This window comes from Musa acuminata, chromosome BXJ2-1, assembly GCF_036884655.1.
Source record: "Musa acuminata AAA Group cultivar baxijiao chromosome BXJ2-1, Cavendish_Baxijiao_AAA, whole genome shotgun sequence".
Classification (NCBI taxonomy): Eukaryota; Viridiplantae; Streptophyta; class Magnoliopsida; order Zingiberales; family Musaceae; genus Musa; species Musa acuminata.
Genome location: NC_088338.1, coordinates 1,555,609 through 1,577,043, shown reverse-complemented (window position 1 = coordinate 1,577,043; position 21,435 = coordinate 1,555,609). Strand labels below are relative to the sequence as shown.

At 39.6% G+C, this 21,435-nt stretch overlaps 2 protein-coding genes across 2 annotated transcripts; both read left to right on the top strand.

Moving 5' to 3' along the window:
- Positions 1–956: 956 nt before the first annotated feature.
- On the top strand, positions 957–4,440 carry LOC135598365 (LRR receptor-like serine/threonine-protein kinase GSO1). The gene is made up of 2 exons (XM_065092037.1): positions 957–1,206; positions 1,281–4,440. The coding sequence occupies exon 2, from the start codon at positions 1,289–1,291 to the stop codon at positions 4,217–4,219; it is 2,931 nt and encodes a 976-aa protein (XP_064948109.1). The 5' UTR covers positions 957–1,206; positions 1,281–1,288; the 3' UTR covers positions 4,220–4,440.
- A 190-nt stretch (positions 4,441–4,630) lies between these two features.
- LOC103989692 (ATP-dependent DNA helicase MER3 homolog) lies at positions 4,631–21,294 on the top strand. Its single transcript, XM_009408628.3, has 27 exons — positions 4,631–4,846; positions 5,268–5,388; positions 6,974–7,157; positions 7,895–8,056; positions 8,120–8,357; positions 8,445–8,481; positions 8,563–8,609; positions 13,303–13,340; positions 13,550–13,571; positions 13,678–13,890; positions 14,114–14,270; positions 14,357–14,408; positions 15,708–15,779; positions 15,885–15,934; positions 16,058–16,175; positions 16,267–16,330; positions 16,409–16,492; positions 17,341–17,466; positions 17,581–17,777; positions 17,858–18,046; positions 18,144–18,395; positions 18,524–18,573; positions 18,689–18,706; positions 20,037–20,119; positions 20,206–20,404; positions 20,578–20,615; positions 20,741–21,294. The coding sequence occupies exons 2-27, from the start codon at positions 5,309–5,311 to the stop codon at positions 21,292–21,294; spliced, it is 3,324 nt and encodes a 1,107-aa protein (XP_009406903.3). The 5' UTR covers positions 4,631–4,846; positions 5,268–5,308.
- The last annotated feature ends 141 nt before the right edge of the window (positions 21,295–21,435 follow it).

Sequence of the window (21,435 nt, the reverse complement as noted above, 5' to 3'; positions counted from 1 at the left end):
AACCTACTAAGCCATAGATATTAATAATTGTTAGCTAAAATTTTTTATTCCGTTTTAAGACGGACGAAAGTATCGAAAGGATCACATCAAAAAAACATCAGAGGATTTTCTCATAAATTCCATATTTTAGTTTCGATCATACTAAAGTAATTTAATACCTTAATTTGTTTATGTAATCTATTATATTCAACATGTTCCATAATTCTCCGTTCTTCCAAGTAATTTCACCAGGAAAATGACAAAAAGTAGTCTAACCACTAACCCATAAGGATAACAAGTACATGAGTTTGGTTACTCATAGTCAAATCCTATTCATTAGCCACAAAAAAAAAACAAATCAATTGTAAACAAATTTGATATCCAATTGTAAACAAATTCGTGAAGAAACTTTCACGGATCACGAGGCACGACCATTATTGGTGCTCCCTTTACAGTAACGTTATATTTGTCCATTCACTTTATCCATGTTCTGTGGTTTTCTGAAAGAAACATTGTGTTGTGTCGTTACGTGTATTGTCTCGAATCATCCCACCTTCTCCTTTGCTCTTTTGTTTTTGTTCTTCCTATTCCTTCCTTCACCACCTTTCCCTTCAATCAGTACGGACCTCCGCAGCTTCCTCGTTCCTAAAATCCTAAGCTACTTTTGGTTTATTTCTACCAATTCCCTTTTGTCCTTTGAAAAGTGATGTTGGGGTTCACAAATATTCTTTCATTTCTGGAGTAATTCTTAAGGAATAAATAATTCAAGCATCCAAAGCTTCTTTCTTATGTGAAAGAAAATAATTATAATCTTAAATTGTATTATTTTTATATATAAATAGTATATAAATATTGTGTTTGCCTTTTTATTTCTCATTTTCTTGAAATATTTCAGTAATTAAGGTATTATTATATTGGTTTGGGTTATCTCCTCAGATAGGTTCTCTGTTTGGGGACCAAGAGAAGAAGCCCGGCCACCCACATATGGGTGATGAACATGGCTTCCTTCGGTGGGGTGGTTGTGACAGTTCTGCTGCCGGCTTCTCCTTCTTTATGTATTAGGTGAGCTTTGGTTGAAGAAAGCTCTGAATCATGTTTTTGGCTCCATCGCAACCCATGGAATCGGATGCACGTACTCGCTGTGTCATGTTAAGATAGCTCACCTTCCTTCCTCACTCACACATGGTGATCGATCTCGGACTCCGACGGCGTACTCTGTCAGTGCAGGTGACTCTCTCTCTCTCATCTTCTTCGGCAATCTAGTGCGAACTGCTTCGAGATCCAACTCATTGTTGATGCAGGTTCCAGAATGGGTTTCATGACGAAGCACTTCCTTTTGCTTGCCTTGTCCCTGTCAACGTGGAGCTTCGTGGCGATGATCGCATGCGGAGGCACCCCCACGAGTACTGCTGCTCGTCTTCTCGCCATCAAGTCCGACCTCATCGACCCCGGAGGAGCCATGGCGAGCTGGTCGCCAGGGCTTCCTGATACGTGCAGCTGGAATGGAGTCACGTGCTCGGATGACCGGAATCACGTCGTCGCTTTCAACTTGTCCGGCTACGGCCTCTCCGGCTCTGTCTCCACCAAGTTCGCGGGTCTTGCGTTCCTTGAGACGCTCGACCTGTCTTCCAACTCCCTCGCCGGACCCATCCCCCCTGAGATCGGCATGCTCAAGCGCCTCAGAGAACTGCTGCTCTTCTCCAACTCCCTTTCCGGCTTCATCCCTGCCGAGATCGGCCTTCTCACAGATCTCAAGGTTCTGCGACTGGGAGACAACATGTTGTCAGGGTCGATCCCTCCACATCTCGGCAACTGCACTGGGTTGGAGGTTCTTGGCCTCGCCCATTGCCAGTTGAACGGAAGCATCCCCGCCCAGATTGGCCACTTGAACCGCCTCAAGACCCTCAACCTGCAGCAGAACAGGCTTACCGGTCGAACGCCTGGCGAACTCGGTGGCTGCAGTGCTCTCCAAGTTCTGTCCATGGCGGACAACATACTCCAGGGGGAAATCCCTTCGTCCATTGGAAGACTGGCCTTCTTGCAGGTTCTTAATCTGGCGAATAACCAGTTCTCTGGTTCCATTCCCACTGCTCTGGGTGGTCTTTCGAGCTTGAGCTACCTGAACTTGCTGGGTAACGCCCTCAATGGCACCATTCCTCCTCAGCTGAATCGCTTGACTCTGCTGCGAATCCTCGACCTGTCGAAGAACAACCTATCCGACGCCATCAGCATCTCCATGAGGCAGCTGAAGAATCTGCGGTACTTGGTCCTGTCGAACAATCTCTTACAAGGCAGCATCTCCGGAGACCTCTGCGACGAGAGTTCAAGCTTGCAGAATCTTTACCTCGCCGGAAACCACCTGTCGGGCACGATCCAGGAGCTGATGGATTGCATCTCGCTCCGCTCGCTCGATCTCTCGAACAACAGCTTGAGCGGCGGGATTCCGTCGGACATCGATCGCTTGACCAACCTCGTCGATCTCGTGCTCCATAACAACAGCTTGGTCGGGGGTTTACCGCCGCGTCTGGGAAACCTGAGCCACCTGCAGATGCTGTCGCTCTTCCACAATGGTCTCACAGGCAGCATTCCGGCAGAGATCGGCAAGTTGCAGAGGCTACAGCTCTTGTTCTTGTACGAGAACCAGATGACCGGGATCATACCGCACGAATTGACGAACTGTTCGAGCTTGGAAGAGCTCGATTTCTTCGGGAACAGTTTCAGTGGGCCGATCCCTGAGACGATTGGGAAGCTCAAGAATCTGGTAGTGCTTCAGCTGCGGCAGAATGATCTCTCAGGCCCCATTCCTCCGAGCCTGGGCGACTGCAACAAGCTCCAGGCCTTGGCTTTGGCTGACAACCGGTTCTCGGGGACTCTTCCTCCGACCTTCCGATTCCTCACCGAGTTGAACCTCATCACGTTGTACAACAACTCGCTCGAGGGTCCGATCCCAGACTCGTTGTTCTCCTCTCTCAAACATCTCGCCATCATCAACCTGTCTCACAACAGGTTCACCGGGAGCATCTCACCGCTCTTGGGCTCAAACGCTCTCGTCAAACTGGACTTGACCAACAATGCGTTCTCCGGCGTGATTCCTCCGACACTCGGTGAGTCAACAAACCTGGCCCGTCTTCGACTAGGCCACAACCTGTTGCAGGGCGGCATCCCCTCCGAACTCAGCCGCCTTCGATGGCTCGATTTCCTCGACATGTCCTCCAACAACCTCACCGGGGAAATCCCCTCCGACCTCTCAAACTGCACCAGACTAACTCACCTCCTACTTGGAAAGAACAGGGTCACAGGTACCATCCGTTCTTGGCTGGGAAACCTGCACTCTCTTGGAGAGCTCGACCTATCATGGAATGAGCTCAGTGGACAGATACCAGCAGAGATCGGGAACTGCTCAGGGCTTCTTAAACTCTCTCTACAAGACAACCATCTCTCGGGGATGATCCCGCCGGAGCTCGGGAGGCTCACTTCGCTAAACGTTCTCAACCTGCAGCGGAATAACCTCACCGGCACCATACCTTCCGCAGTGCTTATACACTGCAAGAAGCTCTATGAACTGAGGCTCTCTGAGAACTCCTTGACTGGTTCGATACCTTCGGAGATCGGACAGCTGATTGAGCTTCAGGTGATGCTGGATTTGAGCAGAAACCACTTGTCAGGAGACATCCCTTCGTCTCTCGGAAATCTTATCAAGTTAGAGAGGCTTAACCTCTCTTTCAATCATCTCGACGGGCGAATCCCTGCTTCTCTGGAGCAGCTCACCAGTCTCCATCGACTCAATCTATCGAACAACCCTCTTTATGGCCGGATTCCCGCAGGGCTCTCGAGCTTCCCAGTTAGCTCCTTCACTGCAACCAAACTCTGCGGTGCACCACTGACTGCTTGTATAACAAGATCATCAAGCTCTGACATGAGTCGACTGTCCAATGCAGCAGTGGCAGGCATCATAGTAGCGATCGTGTCCATTTCAGCTGTCGTCTGTGTGGTGTTGCTCTGCATCATCATCAGGTTGTGGAGTAAATGGAGAGAGGTCTCCGTCTCGAATTCCGACGGCGAGGAGTGTAAAGAGAAGCAAGAGAGACGGGGCGGTGGTGGCGGTGACAGGTTCGAGAGTTACTGGAAGGTTGGTTCTACGTGCATGGTTACTTCATCAGAGAAGCAGAGCTCTACCTCTGAGACTAGCATTCTCCAACAGAAGATGGAAGTTGGTGGCTTGGACGATTCAGGATCGTGAACTGATCACTTTTGAGATCATTCTATTTGTGCTTGATTTCTTCTTCTTCTTCTTCTTCTTCTTACCGACTTGGATGATTCAGAATCGTGAGCTGATCACTTCTGATATCAATCTATCTGTGCTCGATTTCTTCTTCTTCTTCTTCCTTCACGGTTTAACGCTTGCGAGACTTGTAACGGACAAATGTTTTTATTAAGGAGTGCAAAGGCCCATTAAAGACATATTCTATCATGCAAAGCACGAAAACTTAGCCACGTTGGCTAATTTTTAGGTAATTTTACGGGTTCTCTTTTTCTATTAACTCTTCAATTGGTTAAATTGTTTATATCGTGTCATCCCGCCAATGCATTCATTCAATACAACATTAGCTTTAAACTACGGGACTCGTTAACATTCGCCTATAAAAGGGGGAGGAAGAGGCGAGGCGGTCCATCTTCCGTCTTCCCGGCGCTCATTGCTTCCCGACCCTTGCGAAGGAAGGCTCTCTCTCTCTCTCTCTCTCTCTCTCTCTCTCGTGCTACATCGCGATGAGAAATAAGTCGCCAAGCCTTCCCGCTCCTTCTGCTTCTACTCTCTTCCATCCCGTCGGCCTTTTCTCGAGGCCAATCCCTATATCCTGTAAAGAAGGTAAACTCCTAGGTTGATTCCTCTGGTGTTGGTTAGATTTGACTCATATTTGGATCTTCTTTTAGATCGGAGCCATTTCTTTGTGTTTTCTTTGGTGGGAAGGGCTAAACCTGTTCATCAGGTCTCTGTAAGTAGTTTTCGTGAAGTACGACTGTTGAGGATGGTTAGGGTTTCGCATTTGACGTTGTAGATCGATGTAGGATTCGGATAATATCTCAGACGAAATTGGTTTGTTTCGATTAATATCTGACATTGGAGTTGATTCCGGACTCTTTCGTACTAGTTGTCTTAATGCTGTGACTAAGTGTACCCATTTGGGAGTTAGATATGTGTCGAACTGTGGATCTCTCTTTTTCTTTTTCCCTCCTATTTCTTTGATCTAATTGGTTAAGCATTCTTCTTTGTCTTTTTTGCCTGCCAGATTCTGTGTAAATCCTTGCAAGTTTCAGCAGGAACTAAGAAATGGGATTATATAGAGATCAACACTCGTTGATTCCTGTAGCTGATTTGCCACAACCCTTCCGTTCCACATTTAATTTCAGGTGGTGAATGATGAAAATTATGACTTCCTCCGTTGTTTGATTTTTTTCTTTAAAACTGTGAAATGGGAAGAATGAATAATTGTGGACCCTGGAACCGGGTTAGTCTTTTTCAAACTGCTGTATATTTTCTCCTATTTTTGCAAACGTTAGAGGGAGTGTTTACTTCTAGGTTTATTGGAAAAAAATTATCATTTCATTGAAAATAATTTTACAAAGCAGGTCATAATCTGTTCTACTTATTTGTAAAATCAAAGCATTTTATAGGGCTAATTAAAAATTATCCCTATAGTTAAACCTCTATAGCATCTTGGTCCTTAGACGTAAAAAATTTACTTTGAAATCCTTATAATTATGAACGTGAAACATTTAACCCCACTGACTCTAATGTTATCGGCTTTATCGACGGAAGATACAACACATGATAGCACGTGCATGAATAATATGAAAACAATGAGCAAAAAATAATTTTAATGGTGGTGGCGGACAATGGCGCAATAGATGGTTGCTGTGGTGGTGGTCGATGAGAATGATGCGATGGTCGGCTTGACCGATTTCGATCCGAACATCGATGACGAGAAGGAAGACGAGGCATTTGTGTCGGCGCGACATTGCTCTGCCTCCTCTTCCTTTTCCGGTGATGTGGTGGTCGGTGAGAACGAAGAGGAGGCAGGTGAGGCATTTATGTCGGTGCCGCACCGCTCTTCCTCCTCTTCCTCTTATGGCGATGTAGTGGTCGGCGAGAATGAAGAAGAGGTAGAGCTGTGCAACGTTGATGCAGAGGAGGTAGTGCGACGTCGCACCGAACGATACGGTGGTTGGCGAGAATGAAGATGAGGCGGAGCGGTGTAGTGCCGACGCAGAGGAGGCAATGCGGTGCAACACCGAATGATGCGGTGGTCGGTAAGAATGAAAAGGAGGCAGAGTGGTGCGGCGCCGACGTAGATGCCTCACTTGTTTCCTCTTCCTCCTCCGACACCGATGCAGATGTAGAGTGATGCCATAGGAGGAAGAGGAGGTAGCGCGGTGCAGTGCTGATGCAGATGCCTCACCTCCCTCCTCTATCTCTTCCGGCATCGACGCAAATGCCTTACCATTTTGCCTCCTCTTCCTTTTTGTCGTTGATATTTTTATCAACATCAGTAAGGCTAACCACCACATCGTTCTCGGCGTCCACCACCACAACAGCCACCCACAGCACCACCGTCTGCCACCACCGTTGAAATTATATTTTGTCCATTGTTTTTATACCATTCATGCATGTGCTGTCACGTGCTATATTTTTCATTTGTAAAGCCGACAGCGTTAGGGTAAATGAAGTTAAATATTTTACTTTTATAACCATAGGGATTTCAATATAAATTTTTTAAGTTTAAGGATCGGGATTGTAAAAAGGTCTAACTATAGGAGATAATATGTAATTAGTCTCATTTCAAAAGGTCATGCAAATTGTGAATTCATTTAGTGTACTCTATGTATTTGAATCTATGTGCACAAATATCTAAGCATTATGTTACTAGGCACTTGTGCTAAAGAAAATGTTGATGGTATCATTAATTCTATACATAGTGCTGTTTGTCTATTGCAGGTACTTCAATTCTTTGCAGAGTGAATGTTTTTCTGGCTGCTTCCTCTCGGATATAAACATGGTCATCTCAGCACCAACTGCAAGCGGTAAAACAGTGCTCTTCGAGCTCTGCATTCTTAGGCTTATGTCAAAGTTCCTTTCTTCAGAGGGGAAATTCAATCATAAAAAAGGAACACTTAAGACAGTAAGTTTCTGACTCAGGTGTATTCTACTGTGCATAATGCTTCTTTTACAACTGTCAGATTTGAAATGTTCATTGATTATAACTTCAGAACAAGCTATTGAAAATATTTCCATACATCCTAACCTCTAAGTTTCCAAATATGATACAATAGTTCTGAATGGACAAGTCAGTTAGACCATTTTCCTAATTGATACTATCTTTGCAATTGTGAGTGCATTGTATCTTGGCAGCCATTCAGTACATCATTCTGGTAGTTGATCTCTGAATTCTCATTCACTCATTTTTGGGACAAATTCTCATTCAGCTGTACAACTCAAAGCCTGTAGAATGAATAAACTGCCTTTAAATTCCTATACCATCTAAAAAATTCTTGATACTTCAACCAAATAGACAAAACAAATATACACTAGTAAATCTTACCTAAGGTAAAGACTAAACCGAATGCACAAAGCTTCTGCCAACGTGGGAATCAGGGAGGGTCAATATATGTACCCGTATCTCTATATTTAGAGATTGTTTCCATGACTTGAACCCTAGTCTCTCAAGTTGCAAAGGAGCTACCTTACCATTGTACCAAGGCCTGCACTTTATTGATTCACCAAGGTGCAAATGCAAAATTATTTTACTTATCGAGGCACATATATTCCTGATAATTTAAATATTGTTCTGGTAGCATAAGTTAGAATACTTGTCAAATATTTACCTAGTTTTCATTCTGTTATTTGACATGTGTGTAGATTTATATAGCTCCATCAAAAGCCTTGGTACAAGAAAAACTTCGTGATTGGTGTATGAAGTTTCATTCACTGGCAATTAAGTGCTTGGAGATGACAGGTGATAATGAATCTTATAAGGCAAAGAACATACAAGAGGCAGATATCATTCTAACTACTCCTGAGGTAAGGGATCAACTTTATATTTAGTTACCTTGGTCCTTTTTAATCTGGATTTTGGCATTACAGAAGTTTGATGCTGTCACCCGTCATGGTGCAAGGAATGGTGATTTGAGTTTCTTCAGTGATATTGCGCTCGTACTCATTGATGAAGTTCACTTTCTCAATGATCCTCGTGGAGCTACTTTGGAAGCAATAATTAGTAGAATAAAGATGCTTTCCAGAATTTCTGAGATGCGCTCTAGTCCTCTAGCATATGTTCGATTCCTTGCAGTTTCTGCAACAATTCCAAATATTCAAGACATAGGTAGGTTGTAACTGATTTTATTATAAATTTCTTTAAGAATCTCAAGATAGCACCGGGCTGTCCCTTTTTTGGATTTGATATTTTCAGCTGAATGGCTCTCGGTTCCAGCTCAAGGAATTAAAAGGTATTCTATGGTAAATCTAATCTAACAGCAGTTTGTTGGCCCAACAGCTGCTTTTAAATCCTTTTATTGCATGCATTACAGATTTGGAGAAGAGATGAGGCCAGTACAATTGATGACCAAAGTCTTCGGTATAAACAAGCTTTCATTTTCCTATCTAACCATGCCAATGTCCATCTTTTTGCCTTTCTTTTTCTATTAATTTCTTCATTTTTCTACAAATAGTTCAAGAATATTTTACTGCATTTGCTGAAGGTGGTCATAATTTTATGACTGTTGAAAGTTTAAACTTGAAACCATATAAAAGCCAGAAACAACAGTGTCTGAGATTTGCCGTGTTATAGTTGAGGGAAAATACACTAAACTAGTCAGTGACTTTGAGTTGGATTAAGGTCCAATGAAGCAATTATTAGTTTTTTATGAACAGCGGTGTTGTCTATCATAAAAGATCAGGACCAGGACAAGAGGAGTTTATATATTTGCATTGGTGAAAGGCAAAAAAATATATACTTATATAAGCAACAATTTATTAGGGTTCTCCAGTACAAAAATGATTGGCATTAACTTTTATATTGAAACTCCTGATTAAAGCAACCAACATTCAGTAGTTTATACTCTTGATTTGGGCTTCACTCATTAATAACTGATTATCAAACTAGTCAAAATTTCAGCACTGTTTCCTTATACTTTATGTCATATTTCTTCAGCATTTGCCTCTAAGACACCACTATGCACATTTACTAATTGTCTATGTAGTACATAACTGCATACTATATTAGTTGCTGATGTAGGGTGTGTTTACTTCGAGAGAATTTTCAAGTCTTCTATAAGAAAAATTCTCAAGAAAATAGATAACTAAAGAAAATGTGTTCATGAAATTTTATTTTTTAAAATTTGTTATCTAACTTCTCAATTTTGTAAAGAATTTTGAAAAGTACAAAATAGTTCTCCAAAATCTTCAAAGAGTGATTTAAGTGGCAGGTAACCAGAGTAGTTTCTGAGGCTAGTTCGAAATTTGAAGTAATGGAAATTGTGCCCTCATTAGAATGGCCTCGCTGGCACATGGTCAAGATGAGGTTCAGTTGCTTCTACAAGAAAAAAATGAATTCAGTGTACCTCACCAGAAAATCTTTGTTTACAATTTTTGCTGTCTTTCTTTCCTTTATTTATCAAATGTCTGATACTTGTTTTGCAATTCTGTTTGATCAATCATATTAATATTTGTATGAACAAGGTAGCTATTTTGCTATTAAGAAGGGATTTGCATCTGAATGCACCATCTCTTTTCTCATTTTCTTTGCCTCTATTTGCTTCTGCTGACACTACTTACACTGTCCTCGCACCATCTTGCGATTGCAACCACTGCTGTCAATACTATCACCATCACAATTACAGTTGCTAGCTTTCACCATTATCTATTATTGCCACTACCACTACTCGACTGCTAATATCACCTCTACAATCTTAATGATATCAACATTGCTTCTACTAACACCATTGCCTTTTGTTGTCATGACACTATTATCACCACAAATAGCTAATTGGAGGGGGACAGAGCACAAATACAATCATGTACAAATTGATGCTATATGCAACAGTGGAAGTTAGTACACCAAGATGGTTAATCATGCCTATCTCATCGGGGACGTCAAACATGGTTTTCCTCCACACAACATCAGGCCCCATGCCACCTTGGGACCCTTCACCACCTTGAGACCTGCATCACTTTTACAATCATAACGATATCAACATTGCTTTTACTAACACCATTGCCTATTGTTGTCATGACACCATTATCACCTCAAATAGGTAACTGGAGGGGGACAAAGAGCACAAATAGCATCATGTACAAATTGATGCTATATGCAACATTGGAAGTTAGTACACCAAGATGGTGAATCAGCCTATCTCACCAGGGATATCAAATATGGTTTTCCTCCACACAACATCGGGCTCCATGCCATCTAGGGACCCTACACCACCTTAAGACCTGCATCACTTCTCATGGGAGGAGGCAGCATCACTGTGGGCTAATTATAGATTACCCCCTGTAGTTAGGCCTCCTTAGTATTCCGGTGTCCCAGCTTAAAAAATTTATATTGGAATCCCTATAGTTATGAAAGTAAAATATCTAGGTCCATTTATCCTAACACCATTGGCTTTACCGACGTAAACATAAAAATAATAGATAAAAAGGTAATTTCAACGTTTCAGTTGATGGTGGTAGATGGCGATGCCGTTGGGAGTCGTGGGTGGCTGTTGTGGATAAGGAGAGTAACGACGAGAGGTGAGGGCCGCTTTGCATTTACGTTGACGTCAACGCAGTTGGTGAGCGATGAAAGGGTCATTGATGTAGATGCAGAGCAGCAAAAGGGTTGCTCACTGGGTGTTGACATAGTTGTCGAGTGACGAAAGGGTTGCTTGACATCTGCAGAGGTGCTGACACAAATGTAGAGTGGCGCTACTCTGCATCTGCGTCGGCGTTGACACAGTTATCGAGCGACGAAAGGGTCGCTTGGCATCTGCATCGGTGTCGATGCAAGTGCCGATACAGTGAATGACCCTTTCATTACTCGGCAATTGCGTCGATGCCTATGCAGTGAGCGGCCCTTTTGCCACTTTGCATTTGCATTGGTGTCGACACAGATGTAGAGCGACTCTCATCTCTCGCTGTTACTCTCTTCATCCACAAGAGCCATCTGTGGCCTCTAGTGGTGTCATCATCTGCCGCCATCGACACTGTCCCCTACCACCAATTGAAACATTGAAATTATTTTTTTGTCCATTATTTTCATGTTTTCGTTAGTAAAATCGACGGTGTTAGGGTAAATGGACCTAGATGTTTCACTTTCATAACTATAGGAATTCTAATATAAATTTTTTGAACTTAGGGATTAGGATGCTAAGGATGTCTAACTACAAGGGATAATATGTAATTAGCCCCATTACTGCACACCATCATTATTCCCACTAACATATGAAAGTAAATGAAATCACTGCCACTAGCATCACTACCATCATCATAAATCAAGATGATAATAGAAAGTAAACGAAAGATTATTTTCGAGTTTGAATAGTGAATATGTATTTTCATTTTTTCTATGGAGAAATGCTTGACATTCATTCTTTAGTACAAGATATTTTCTTAGAAGCTTTGGTGGTTACTCTTTTGTCCTGGAATCGTTGCAGTTTCATTTTGATTATAACATAGGAAAGTTGTGAAAATGTTGCCGAGCTGTTGATCTCACATTTATAAAAGATAATAAGGTTTGCAATTCCTATGTTGTATAGGTCTGATTTTCTGGTTGGTTTCTTATATATCACAAAGATGTATAATCAAAATTTATTTACTAATTCAAATAGAATATAAAAAACAATTCCCCAGTTTTCAGATAATTTAATTTCCTAATTTTCTTTTTTCTCTGGTATTTCTACCTTATCCCAACTGTTCTTTTTGTTTTTTCAGTTCTTTTGTTTTCTCTTTCTGCATCCTTTTCTTACTGTCTAGATGGCACTTCTGTTCCATATTACATATTTCTTATGAACTCCATTGTCATACTCATACCTAATCATTTGATTTGTGTGATGTAAGAGACTAGAAAGGGCTTTAATAGTAAAAGGTAATGATCCATTTTTTTGAGGCACCAGTCAAACAAAGATTTATTTATTTTACTTCACTGATAAGGAAAATGAGACTGAACAGTGGTCTCAATATGTCAATTTGTCCTTCTCATCTTCTTTTGATCGCATCCTTTCTCTTTTTGCACCATCTTTGGAGTGCTATGTTTATAATTCTATCATTTGAGATAATTAGCAAAATACTTTTTTGACTAGTTAGGTTCTAGTAAATGAAAAGAGACGTTGCCACCTCAGTCCTTTAGTTTTTATCCATTTGGTTTCATAGTGTTGACTCGGCACATTCGCATACTCTGTCAACTGGCAGAGAACATGCCAAGAGGTACCAGATAGCACAGCTTCTATCAGCATGCATGCTGCAAAATGCAAAACTGAAATTCTTGTTGTATCATGATATTGGTAACTCCAGTTTAAACGTTCACTCCAAACTATGTATTTCTTTTTGTTACTATCCCAATGTGTTAATTGCAAATTCTGTCTGCTATGCGAACTGAATAACCTGTAAGTTTTAAGTAGTATCAATCAAAGAACTCTCTTAGAAATTGTTCTTGCTCTATGAATCATGAATTGACATTTAGTAGAAAAGATGTATCCCATTTGTGGTCAACATTCTAACATATCTTGTGTATATACAACATAGAGGTATATGATAATGGATGCAGAGAATGGTAAAAGGAAGCCAAATTCAATCTTTATACAACAAGTATGAGGTGTACTGGGGTTTAAGTAGAATATGTAACAAGAGATGTATGACTCCTTTAGTATTTTAAAGTTTAGCACTCTATCAGCAGTGGTATGGACTGGTATGGACATGTGCTCAAGAAACCTAGAGATGCTGTTAGAAAAGGTGAAATGATTACTATTAGTGACATGAGAAGAGTAGAGAAAGACCTGAAAAGGCTTTAATAGAAACTATGAATAAAAATTAAAATATTTTTAATTTAACTAAACATATGACTCTACAGATCACAATGACATTAAAAGATCCATGTAACATATCATTAAGCTCTACACCTATTGCCTGCATAATGCTTCTCCATATGGATGTGTGAAACAATGTTTTCCTCAAAGTTTTGCTTAATGAATTAGTGGCTTATATGGTACAAGGGACTAGATGTTTTTATTTTATCTTAAATCTGTGTACTTTACATTTTTATGTTGTATCATTGATTATTATCATCCATGCAGGCTATGCCCCAGCGAAAAATGACTTTTTGTTTGAGAGGGTAAATTTCTGGCCTTTTACATTCTTTATTTTAGTAATTTTGACGTGATATTGCACTAGTCACTGTCACTTATTTTAGGTTCCAGTGATCATCAAAGACAAGAAGCTCTAACCTTTCATTTGTTATATGATCAATAGTAATTTTTTATTCTTACACTGTATCATTTTGTTTGTGGTTCTTATGCTGTATCATCTGATTACTTGGTGCAGCGCCTTCAGAACTTTATTTTTGGTAAGAAAAAAAGTTAAATCTTTTGAACAGCTCATTCTTTTCTCCAATTTCCTGGTTTGTTTTTTTGCAATTTCAAGCAGTTATAAGTCATGGGAGTATATTACAGATATCCTCATGCAGTATTCAAGAGGGAAATCAGCACTAATCTTCTGTTCTACCAGAAAAGGAGCACTAGAATCAGCACAATGCCTTTCTCAGATTGCAATGGGTCTTGGTTATTCAAATCCGTTCATAAAATCCATAGAACAACAGCAGAAACTAAAGGAAGCTTCTCTCTCTTTTACTGACAAGCAAATGCAATCATGCATCATTCATGGTGGTATAATTTGTGTCCTCTCACAGCATCTAGTACAGACAGCTTGAGACAAGTAGTAACATAAGCACATATTACCTAATTATGCAGTCTACTTTTTCGTTAGTTATTTCTTCTCTTCACCTGAGGTCTATCTTTGAAAGTTACCTTGATGTTTTGAAATAGATTATCTGATTGAGATTTGTTCACGAATGTTTATGTGATCAACTGCCATCTCTTTTCTTTGCAGTTGGTTATCATAATGGTGGGCTTTGCATGAAGGACCGTAACCTTGTTGAGGGTCTCTTCCTGAAAGGCGACCTCCAGATACTCTGCACTACAAACACACTTGCACATGGGATCAATCTACCGGCACATACAGTAGTGGTCAAATCAACACAGTATTTGTAAGTTTGTATTGCACTTAAAGTTAAGCTCAGCTTATTTTTGAAATTTACACAAATTCTTGTTGATTTTGCTTTTTTTTCCACAGCAACAGAGAGAAGGGTCTCTACATGGAATATGAGCTATCTATGGTATTGCAGGTAATTACTTGTTGCCTTTATCTTCCTCTGTGCCATATCCTGAAACTGATTAAAAAACCTGAAGCTTAGCCGCTTGGATGAAAAATCAATTTATTTTGCTGGCTTTTTTGGCTGATAATTCTGGTATATTTGTTTACTTGCACAATGTGAAGAAAAGCCAGCAGTATTTCACCTTGATTCAAGGTTTTAGCATATAATTAACAGCTAAAGCCTGTGTTCACATAGTTGGTGAATTGTTCGAACTTCGAAACTCGCTTGATATTATTTTGCATATTCATCTTAATTGTGACTTTTTATTAGACAAAAGTTGATTATTTTAATCTTAATGAATGCATTTGGTTTGCTGGATTTATGTTTATCCATGTACCTGCAAGAATAATCTTTGTTTCACCATTCCCATAGTTTTAGGATTTGATTTTTGGTTATGGTAGTCTGTATGGATTGATATTTGCTGATCCAATAGCCAAACCTATACCTGGATCAAAAAATTTTGCCCGGTCCATTTCGATACTAGGTTTATAGCATGACAGTCATAGACTGATGATCTTTCAGTTTTAGGTTGTACCAGATGGTAAATCTAATATCTGATACTGATACCTGATTTTATAACCACAAATCCTATTATCCATCATCATTTTTCCCGAACTTTTTTGTTGCTCACTGTTCTCTTCCTCCCTGTTACCCTTGCTGGCTTTGCCAGTATCACATGCCCCTGCAACCTACTCTTGAACTCTCACATGATCCCCCTGCATGTTATGCCCATGCTTCCATCATCTCTGTCACTACCTGCTGATAGCAGACCTATGCCATCCGCACCAATAGTAACTGACACCTCTGTGGCTCTCCTTGTTGGCTGCAACGTCACCAATGCTTCCCATCTGTCCACTGTCTCCATCCACTCTCTCCAGCTCATTAACATCAGTAAGCAAATCCATACCTCCTCCACCTTCCCTCCCTCCTGTGCCAATTAGTACAGATCCATGCTGACATATTGTATGGTTTGATAATTGTACCATACCAGTCTGACGGACAATTGATAACAGTAAGAGACAGAGATTTTATTCATGGGTTCTATTCAGTGTAGCTGATACCAAATTTATGGAGCCGGTGACTACATATTTATTGTGTGATCATGATTTCTGGACAATATAAAAAATAGGATCAGGTTAATATGAATGTATGGCTGAAGAGTAGTTATTGTGACCCTTGCATGTCATTATACTTTTTAAGCTTATTACAAATAATCTCTGTATTGTACTGCTTTTAAGAAAGTAAAACATTATACTTGGGTCTCTGCAGATGTGTGGCAGGGCTGGACGGCCACCATTTGATGATGCAGGAACAGTTATAATAATGACAAGAAGGGACACAGTTATATCCAAATAATATTCCTTTTGACATATGCTTGTTCTATTTACTTGAAGGCTTTTCCCTGATAAAATTTATTATCTGAGCTCTCTCTAATTCATGTTATAGGTGCATTTGTATGAGAACCTCCTAAATGGATGTGAAATGGTTGAGTCTCAGTATGTCACAAACTCCTATTCAGAAGCATTTGGACTTCTGAATTTTCTTGTTTACTTCTTCTAGCTTTATATGTCGTTTTAATTATATGCTTAGGTTCTGTCTATAACAATCCTATGATTTAGATTGCTTTCATGTGCAATGGAGCATCTGACGGCCGAAATCGTTCAACTGATAATATCTGATATATGCTTGGCGATTGAGTGGCTAAAATGTTCATACCTGTATGTCAGGATAAAGAAGGTACACTTTCATCACTATTTATGTTGTTTGTACTTTGTATCTGTATGTGTTATTTGATATCAGTTATCTGAGTCCACATTTGTAAGCTCAGAATCCAGAAAACTACGGCATAGAGAGAGGAATTCCTCATGAATGTCTGGAAAAGCACATGCAAGGTTATTTCACAATTTGTAAAACTGTTAAGCTGTATGTCCTCAACTTTTGTGATCCCAATATTCTTATTTTCATCACAGAAATATGTGTTAAAAAGATTAAGGAGTTGTCAGAACATGGAATGATCTGGACAGATGATGATGGTTTTCTGCTAAAACCTTTAGGTACCTATGTATCTCATGTTTTGTGCAATTTTGAGTATGGATTTGACTGATTTCCAAAAAACTTTACCTCATAATTCAAAATCACTGCTTATTTTGGTAACAAAATCACTACAAACTGATTTGACTGAATTCATGTAAATGCTCAGTGCATATAATGCATGCCTTTTCTTTTCTTTTAAAGCTAAAGACACTTTTCTTCTCTTCTGTTAACTAACTGAGGAAAACATAGATTTTGCGTTATATCAAGGAACGTGGATTGCCAATAAAGGCCATATGATGGCAGTTGATGATGCTCCATAGAGTATTTGCTTCCTCTACCTTGCACCTGATTTACATTAGAATTGTTTCCGTTCTTTCCTCTACCTTGTCCTTCCGTTGAAAATTGCTTTTCATTTATTATCATCCTTGCTTTTGGTTGACAGGCATCTAATGCTTGATGGCCATCAAAGTGTTTTGTGCTTTGAAATAATTTGAAATAGTTTGTTAAGCCTTCTATTATCAGAAATTTCATTTTCCTAAAGCACTTATTTGAAAAGAAAGTGACCCACTGCAGTGGAATCACACAATTGTCTCCAAGTTGATGTCAAATTTTGTTATCAGTTCATTCATTTGTGCCTCTTTAATTCCTTCAGTTAAATCAGTGTGCAAAGATCCTTGTTCATAGTATCTTGTTAGGTGCATAGGAGTGTGAAATGGTTCAATGTCTCCATCATATTTTTAGTTTGGTGCATATCTGGTGGGGTTAGTGGTAATGATGAAACAGCAGTTTTGCCTACAATGATGCTATCCATGTAACTTAGAGAATGTGACTTTTTTTTAAAATTTTGACTCAGCTTTTGACATTGCAGAACCTGGTATCCTGATGACAAGATTTTACTTGAAATTTAATACTATGAAGCTTATTGTGAACGCTCCTGGAAGTTGCAGTGTAGAAGATGTGCTTCGTATCATTTCACATTCTGAAGAGTTATCTTGTATGTAGGTTTAAATAGAATAAAGAACAATCCCTTTGTAGTTTCAGTGGAACAGATATAGATGTAATTTAACCTCACTATCCCTGTTTGGACACCACCTTCTCCATACTTAAGGGATTCAACTGAGGCGCAATGAGAAGAAACTTCTGAATGACGTAAATTCTGATAAAGAAGGCCGGCTTCGATTCCATGTGCTCAGTGAAAATGGAAAACGAAAAAAGCGTATCCAGACAAGAGAAGAGAAGATATTTGTACTAGCAAATGACTGCTTGACTGGTGATCCTTTGGTTCATGATTTATCCCTTAACCAGGTTTCCTCTGCTGGTAGCTGATGATATAGCCCATAATCTTGTTAATATTTTTCTTACATGGGTTGTTGATATTAATGCAGGACATGAACTCAATATGCATGAGCGGGTGTAGGATTGCTAAATGTATTAAACAATGTTTCATCTATAGAAAGAATTACAAGGGAACCATAACTTCCACTCTTCTGGCAAAATGCTTACACCACAGACTCTGGGAGAACAGTCCTTACTCGCTGAAACAACTTCCTGGCATTGGAATGGTCACTGCAAAGGTTTCACTTGACTGCCTCTTTTTCTTGGCTATATTATTTTATTAAAGGCGTCTCTATAACCTTCTTCCTGAATGTGGTTTTTTTTCCTCATTGTAAGGCACTATATTCAGCAGGAATTAATTCATTCGAAAGCTTGGGAGCAGCTGATCCAAGAAAAATAGAAATAATTACTGGTCGCAAGTATCCATTTGGAAACCATGTTAAAGAATCTCTGTTATTACTTCCTCCGAAGGTCGAAATAAAGATGGAGGAGGCTGAATGCAAAAAGCCAGGAAAGTTGAAACTGATAGTAACACTGAATCGCACATGTCTGTCGGCTACATCTACTAAACACCATTATGCAGATATGGTATGTCTAATACTTATGTTTGCTTGCTTTGCATACAACGCAGCCTTATTCCATATATGAATTTTCAGTCTCTCGCTTGTTCTTAATATTTCGTTGTTCTGAAAGTGTAAAGAATGTCTTTTGTGCAGTTGGTAGGCTCAGACGAAGATAATATGATACTCTTTCATGAAAAGATAAGGTATTCTACTGCATAGGTCCAATTGCGAGGAATAATAAATTCATGGCTTCTGTTTATGATACCATAACATTTCTTTTTCTACTGTTCATGTTTCCACCTGGATTATTTACTACAGAGCTGAAGAATTTCCCAGGTACAATATCTAAAAAAATTCAACTGTTTTCTTCAAGTTTTTCATCCTATATAATATGATTCTACAAGCTCTTTTTTGCATCTTTTTTTTTGTGTGTTGATATGCATAAGAAGGTCGGCAATTGTTGTCACTGGGCAAATTTAGTGTTCTTGTTGTCATTGGGCACCAATTTTTTTTGAGTGATATTGGGCAGTAAAAGTTGGTATATTGGCAGCATACAGATATTGTACTGATCCAACCAGTTATCAAAACCAGTATCGACCACAGATTTAAATCTTTTAAGTAGACATGATTCCAACTTGTTGAACTTCGAAGAAATTACAAACTCAACTAATAATTCTATGAAATACAATTTTTAACTAAGAACCTATGGAGCTTAAATTGGCCCAAGATAATTCTTAAGCAAAGAATGTCTATTTGATCATAGCAGTCCAGTATAGGAATTGCCTAAGATGGTAAGAATCACAACAGTGTTACTCTGAATCAAGGTGACATGCAGGTGCATGTGTATAAATAAAGGTGGTAGCACGGAGATGGCTCCCTATAATGTTGTTCCATGTCCTGTACATGCATATGAAATTTTGTATCAGATGATCTGTTTTGCAACATTGAGTTTTTTAAATAATGCAGACAATCCTATTAACTATTAAGTATTTTGTCAAGGTATGATGTTTCCTTGTGTTTTTGTCACATGACGCGCATCCTATATTGGAGGCTAGATGCATAATCCCACCGAAGCTTGAACAGACATTGAGTGGCTTCAGAAATTTTCTTAAATCTAGGTTTCACTGGTGTAATTGGTCTAAAAACTCTGCATTACTCACATGAAAACATTGTGCAGATCCAGTATAAGAAAAAAAGGAATTTGCCACCTCAGTTTCATAGTCAAGTAATATGTCAAATTGAACTTTGTCTGAATCATGTCTTTAGCTCTCACATGAAAACATTGTGCAGTGTCATTTCAGTTTCGTAGTCAAGTAACATGTCAAATGCAGTTTTGACTAAGTCATATATTTAGCTATCTGATTTCATCCATATTATTGCACCCACTTCTTGATATGAAAAATATAGTGCGTCATGTAAGTTTTCTAATATAATGATTTTGACTCAATCAAGTGGTAAACGAAATCAATTTCTTTTTACTATTTTGTGTCATTTTCTAGTATTCTTTCAATAACACATAACAATAATGTTTTATGGCTGAAAAGAAAGATGATGAGAGATTTTTTTTCCTGTTTGTAATGTTTCATCTTCTATTTAGTCCTCGATCATTAGAAAGAAGCACCCTTTGATACTTTACCTATGGCTGAGGTACTCTACTTGTGTGCAGCCCATATGTTGTTACTGTTCTTGTCTCATGTCCTCAGAACGCACGGGTGACTCTGAAAGCTGATTTAATCTTTGAAGAGTATGGTAAGATTTACTATTTCCATCCGAGTTCCTAAATTGAATTATATCTACCTCTTGCCAAATTCTTATGTACTGCATTGATGTCGAAGTTGGCCTCGATGTACATGAGAAGCTTGTAGTTACCAAGGGAAACAATTCAATCATGACTAGAGGACCATTGTGTGAAGATTCTATGCCTTATGCACTTCCAGAGGAAATTTATCTCATCGAGGATGACCAGAAAAGCAGCTCCAAGATCATGTATGATGAAACTCTAGATTTAGATAACTTGAGGGTAAATTCATCAATGTAAGTGACTTTTCCACCTTATTTGTACAACCTCAAATGTCACATTGCTAATATCTATTACATGTGCCAACCATGTAGGATCATGAATTTTTCTCTTCCTCTTCCTTGCTACCTTGCTACTTTGCTACTTTTATTCTTGACTAACCACAGTTCTCTCGGCATTAATGATATAGGCCCAGCTTTGATCTCCTGCAGGAAGAAACTGGAAAAGGTATGCGTACAACTTGCTCCATCATACCTACCAAAATCTACCCCCTGAACTCTCTCTTTAGCTAATTATGAAACAAATTTTTTTCCTTGAATTTTCCCGGTGTTTACAATCAAAATTTGTTTCAGGATTGGATGCCTTGACTCCGGAACCTTCAGAAACTGAATGTAAAACAAAGTCCATAGAAATTATATTTGAGCACATCCGTAAGAAGTCCAAAAGTTTTCCAACTCTCTTGACATCAAAAGTCATGGATTATGCCTGCCAACCTTTAGTTCTGAGGAGAGACACATCCAAGAACCAAGGTTTTGATGTCGAGGCAGATCTAAACCACATAATCCTCATAGATTCAGAGCCTAGTGAAGTTTCCCAGGAACTGAGTCTCCCTGTCAGCTTTCTGACAGAGACAGAAAGAGCCGTGACAACTAGTAACCTCAACAGTGTGCTAAAGTCACAGCTTCCTTACAAGCTTAGCCCGACTTGTCATCAACCTGGCTGCAACAAGCCCTGCAGTGACTCGCTGGAAATAGTCCAAACTGTCGGCTGCAAAAGATCATTTTCCAATGAATCAAATCCAATTTCTGATAGCCCAATTTGTTCTCAGGGTCGTTCTGTAAGTGTACATGACAACCTCAGGGCAGAATCTTTCCTTGGGTTTAAGAGTGTCTTTTCATTTCTTTAATTGTTTTGAATTCGCAGACATAACTTTGGCAATATTACCACAATTTCATGCATTACTACTCACATCATCCTTTTCTTTTATTGCTCACGACCTTAGATTTCAAAGGAAGAATGACTGGTGCCTGAACCAAGAACCAATGTG

What these genes read in the sequence shown, in the direction of transcription:
- LOC135598365 (XM_065092037.1), top strand. Translation starts at nt 1,289, where the DNA reads ATGGGTTTCATGACGAAGCACTTCCTTTTGCTTGCCTTGTCCCTGTCA.
- LOC103989692 (XM_009408628.3), top strand. Translation starts at nt 5,309, where the DNA reads ATGGGATTATATAGAGATCAACACTCGTTGATTCCTGTAGCTGATTTG. An exon ending in CGTTCCACATTTAATTTCAG is followed by an intron (nt 5,389 to 6,973) that starts GTGGTGAATGAT and finishes TGTCTATTGCAG; the next exon opens with GTACTTCAATTCTTTGCAGA. An exon ending in GTCAAATCAACACAGTATTT is followed by an intron (nt 14,271 to 14,356) that starts GTAAGTTTGTAT and finishes TTTTTTCCACAG; the next exon opens with CAACAGAGAGAAGGGTCTCT.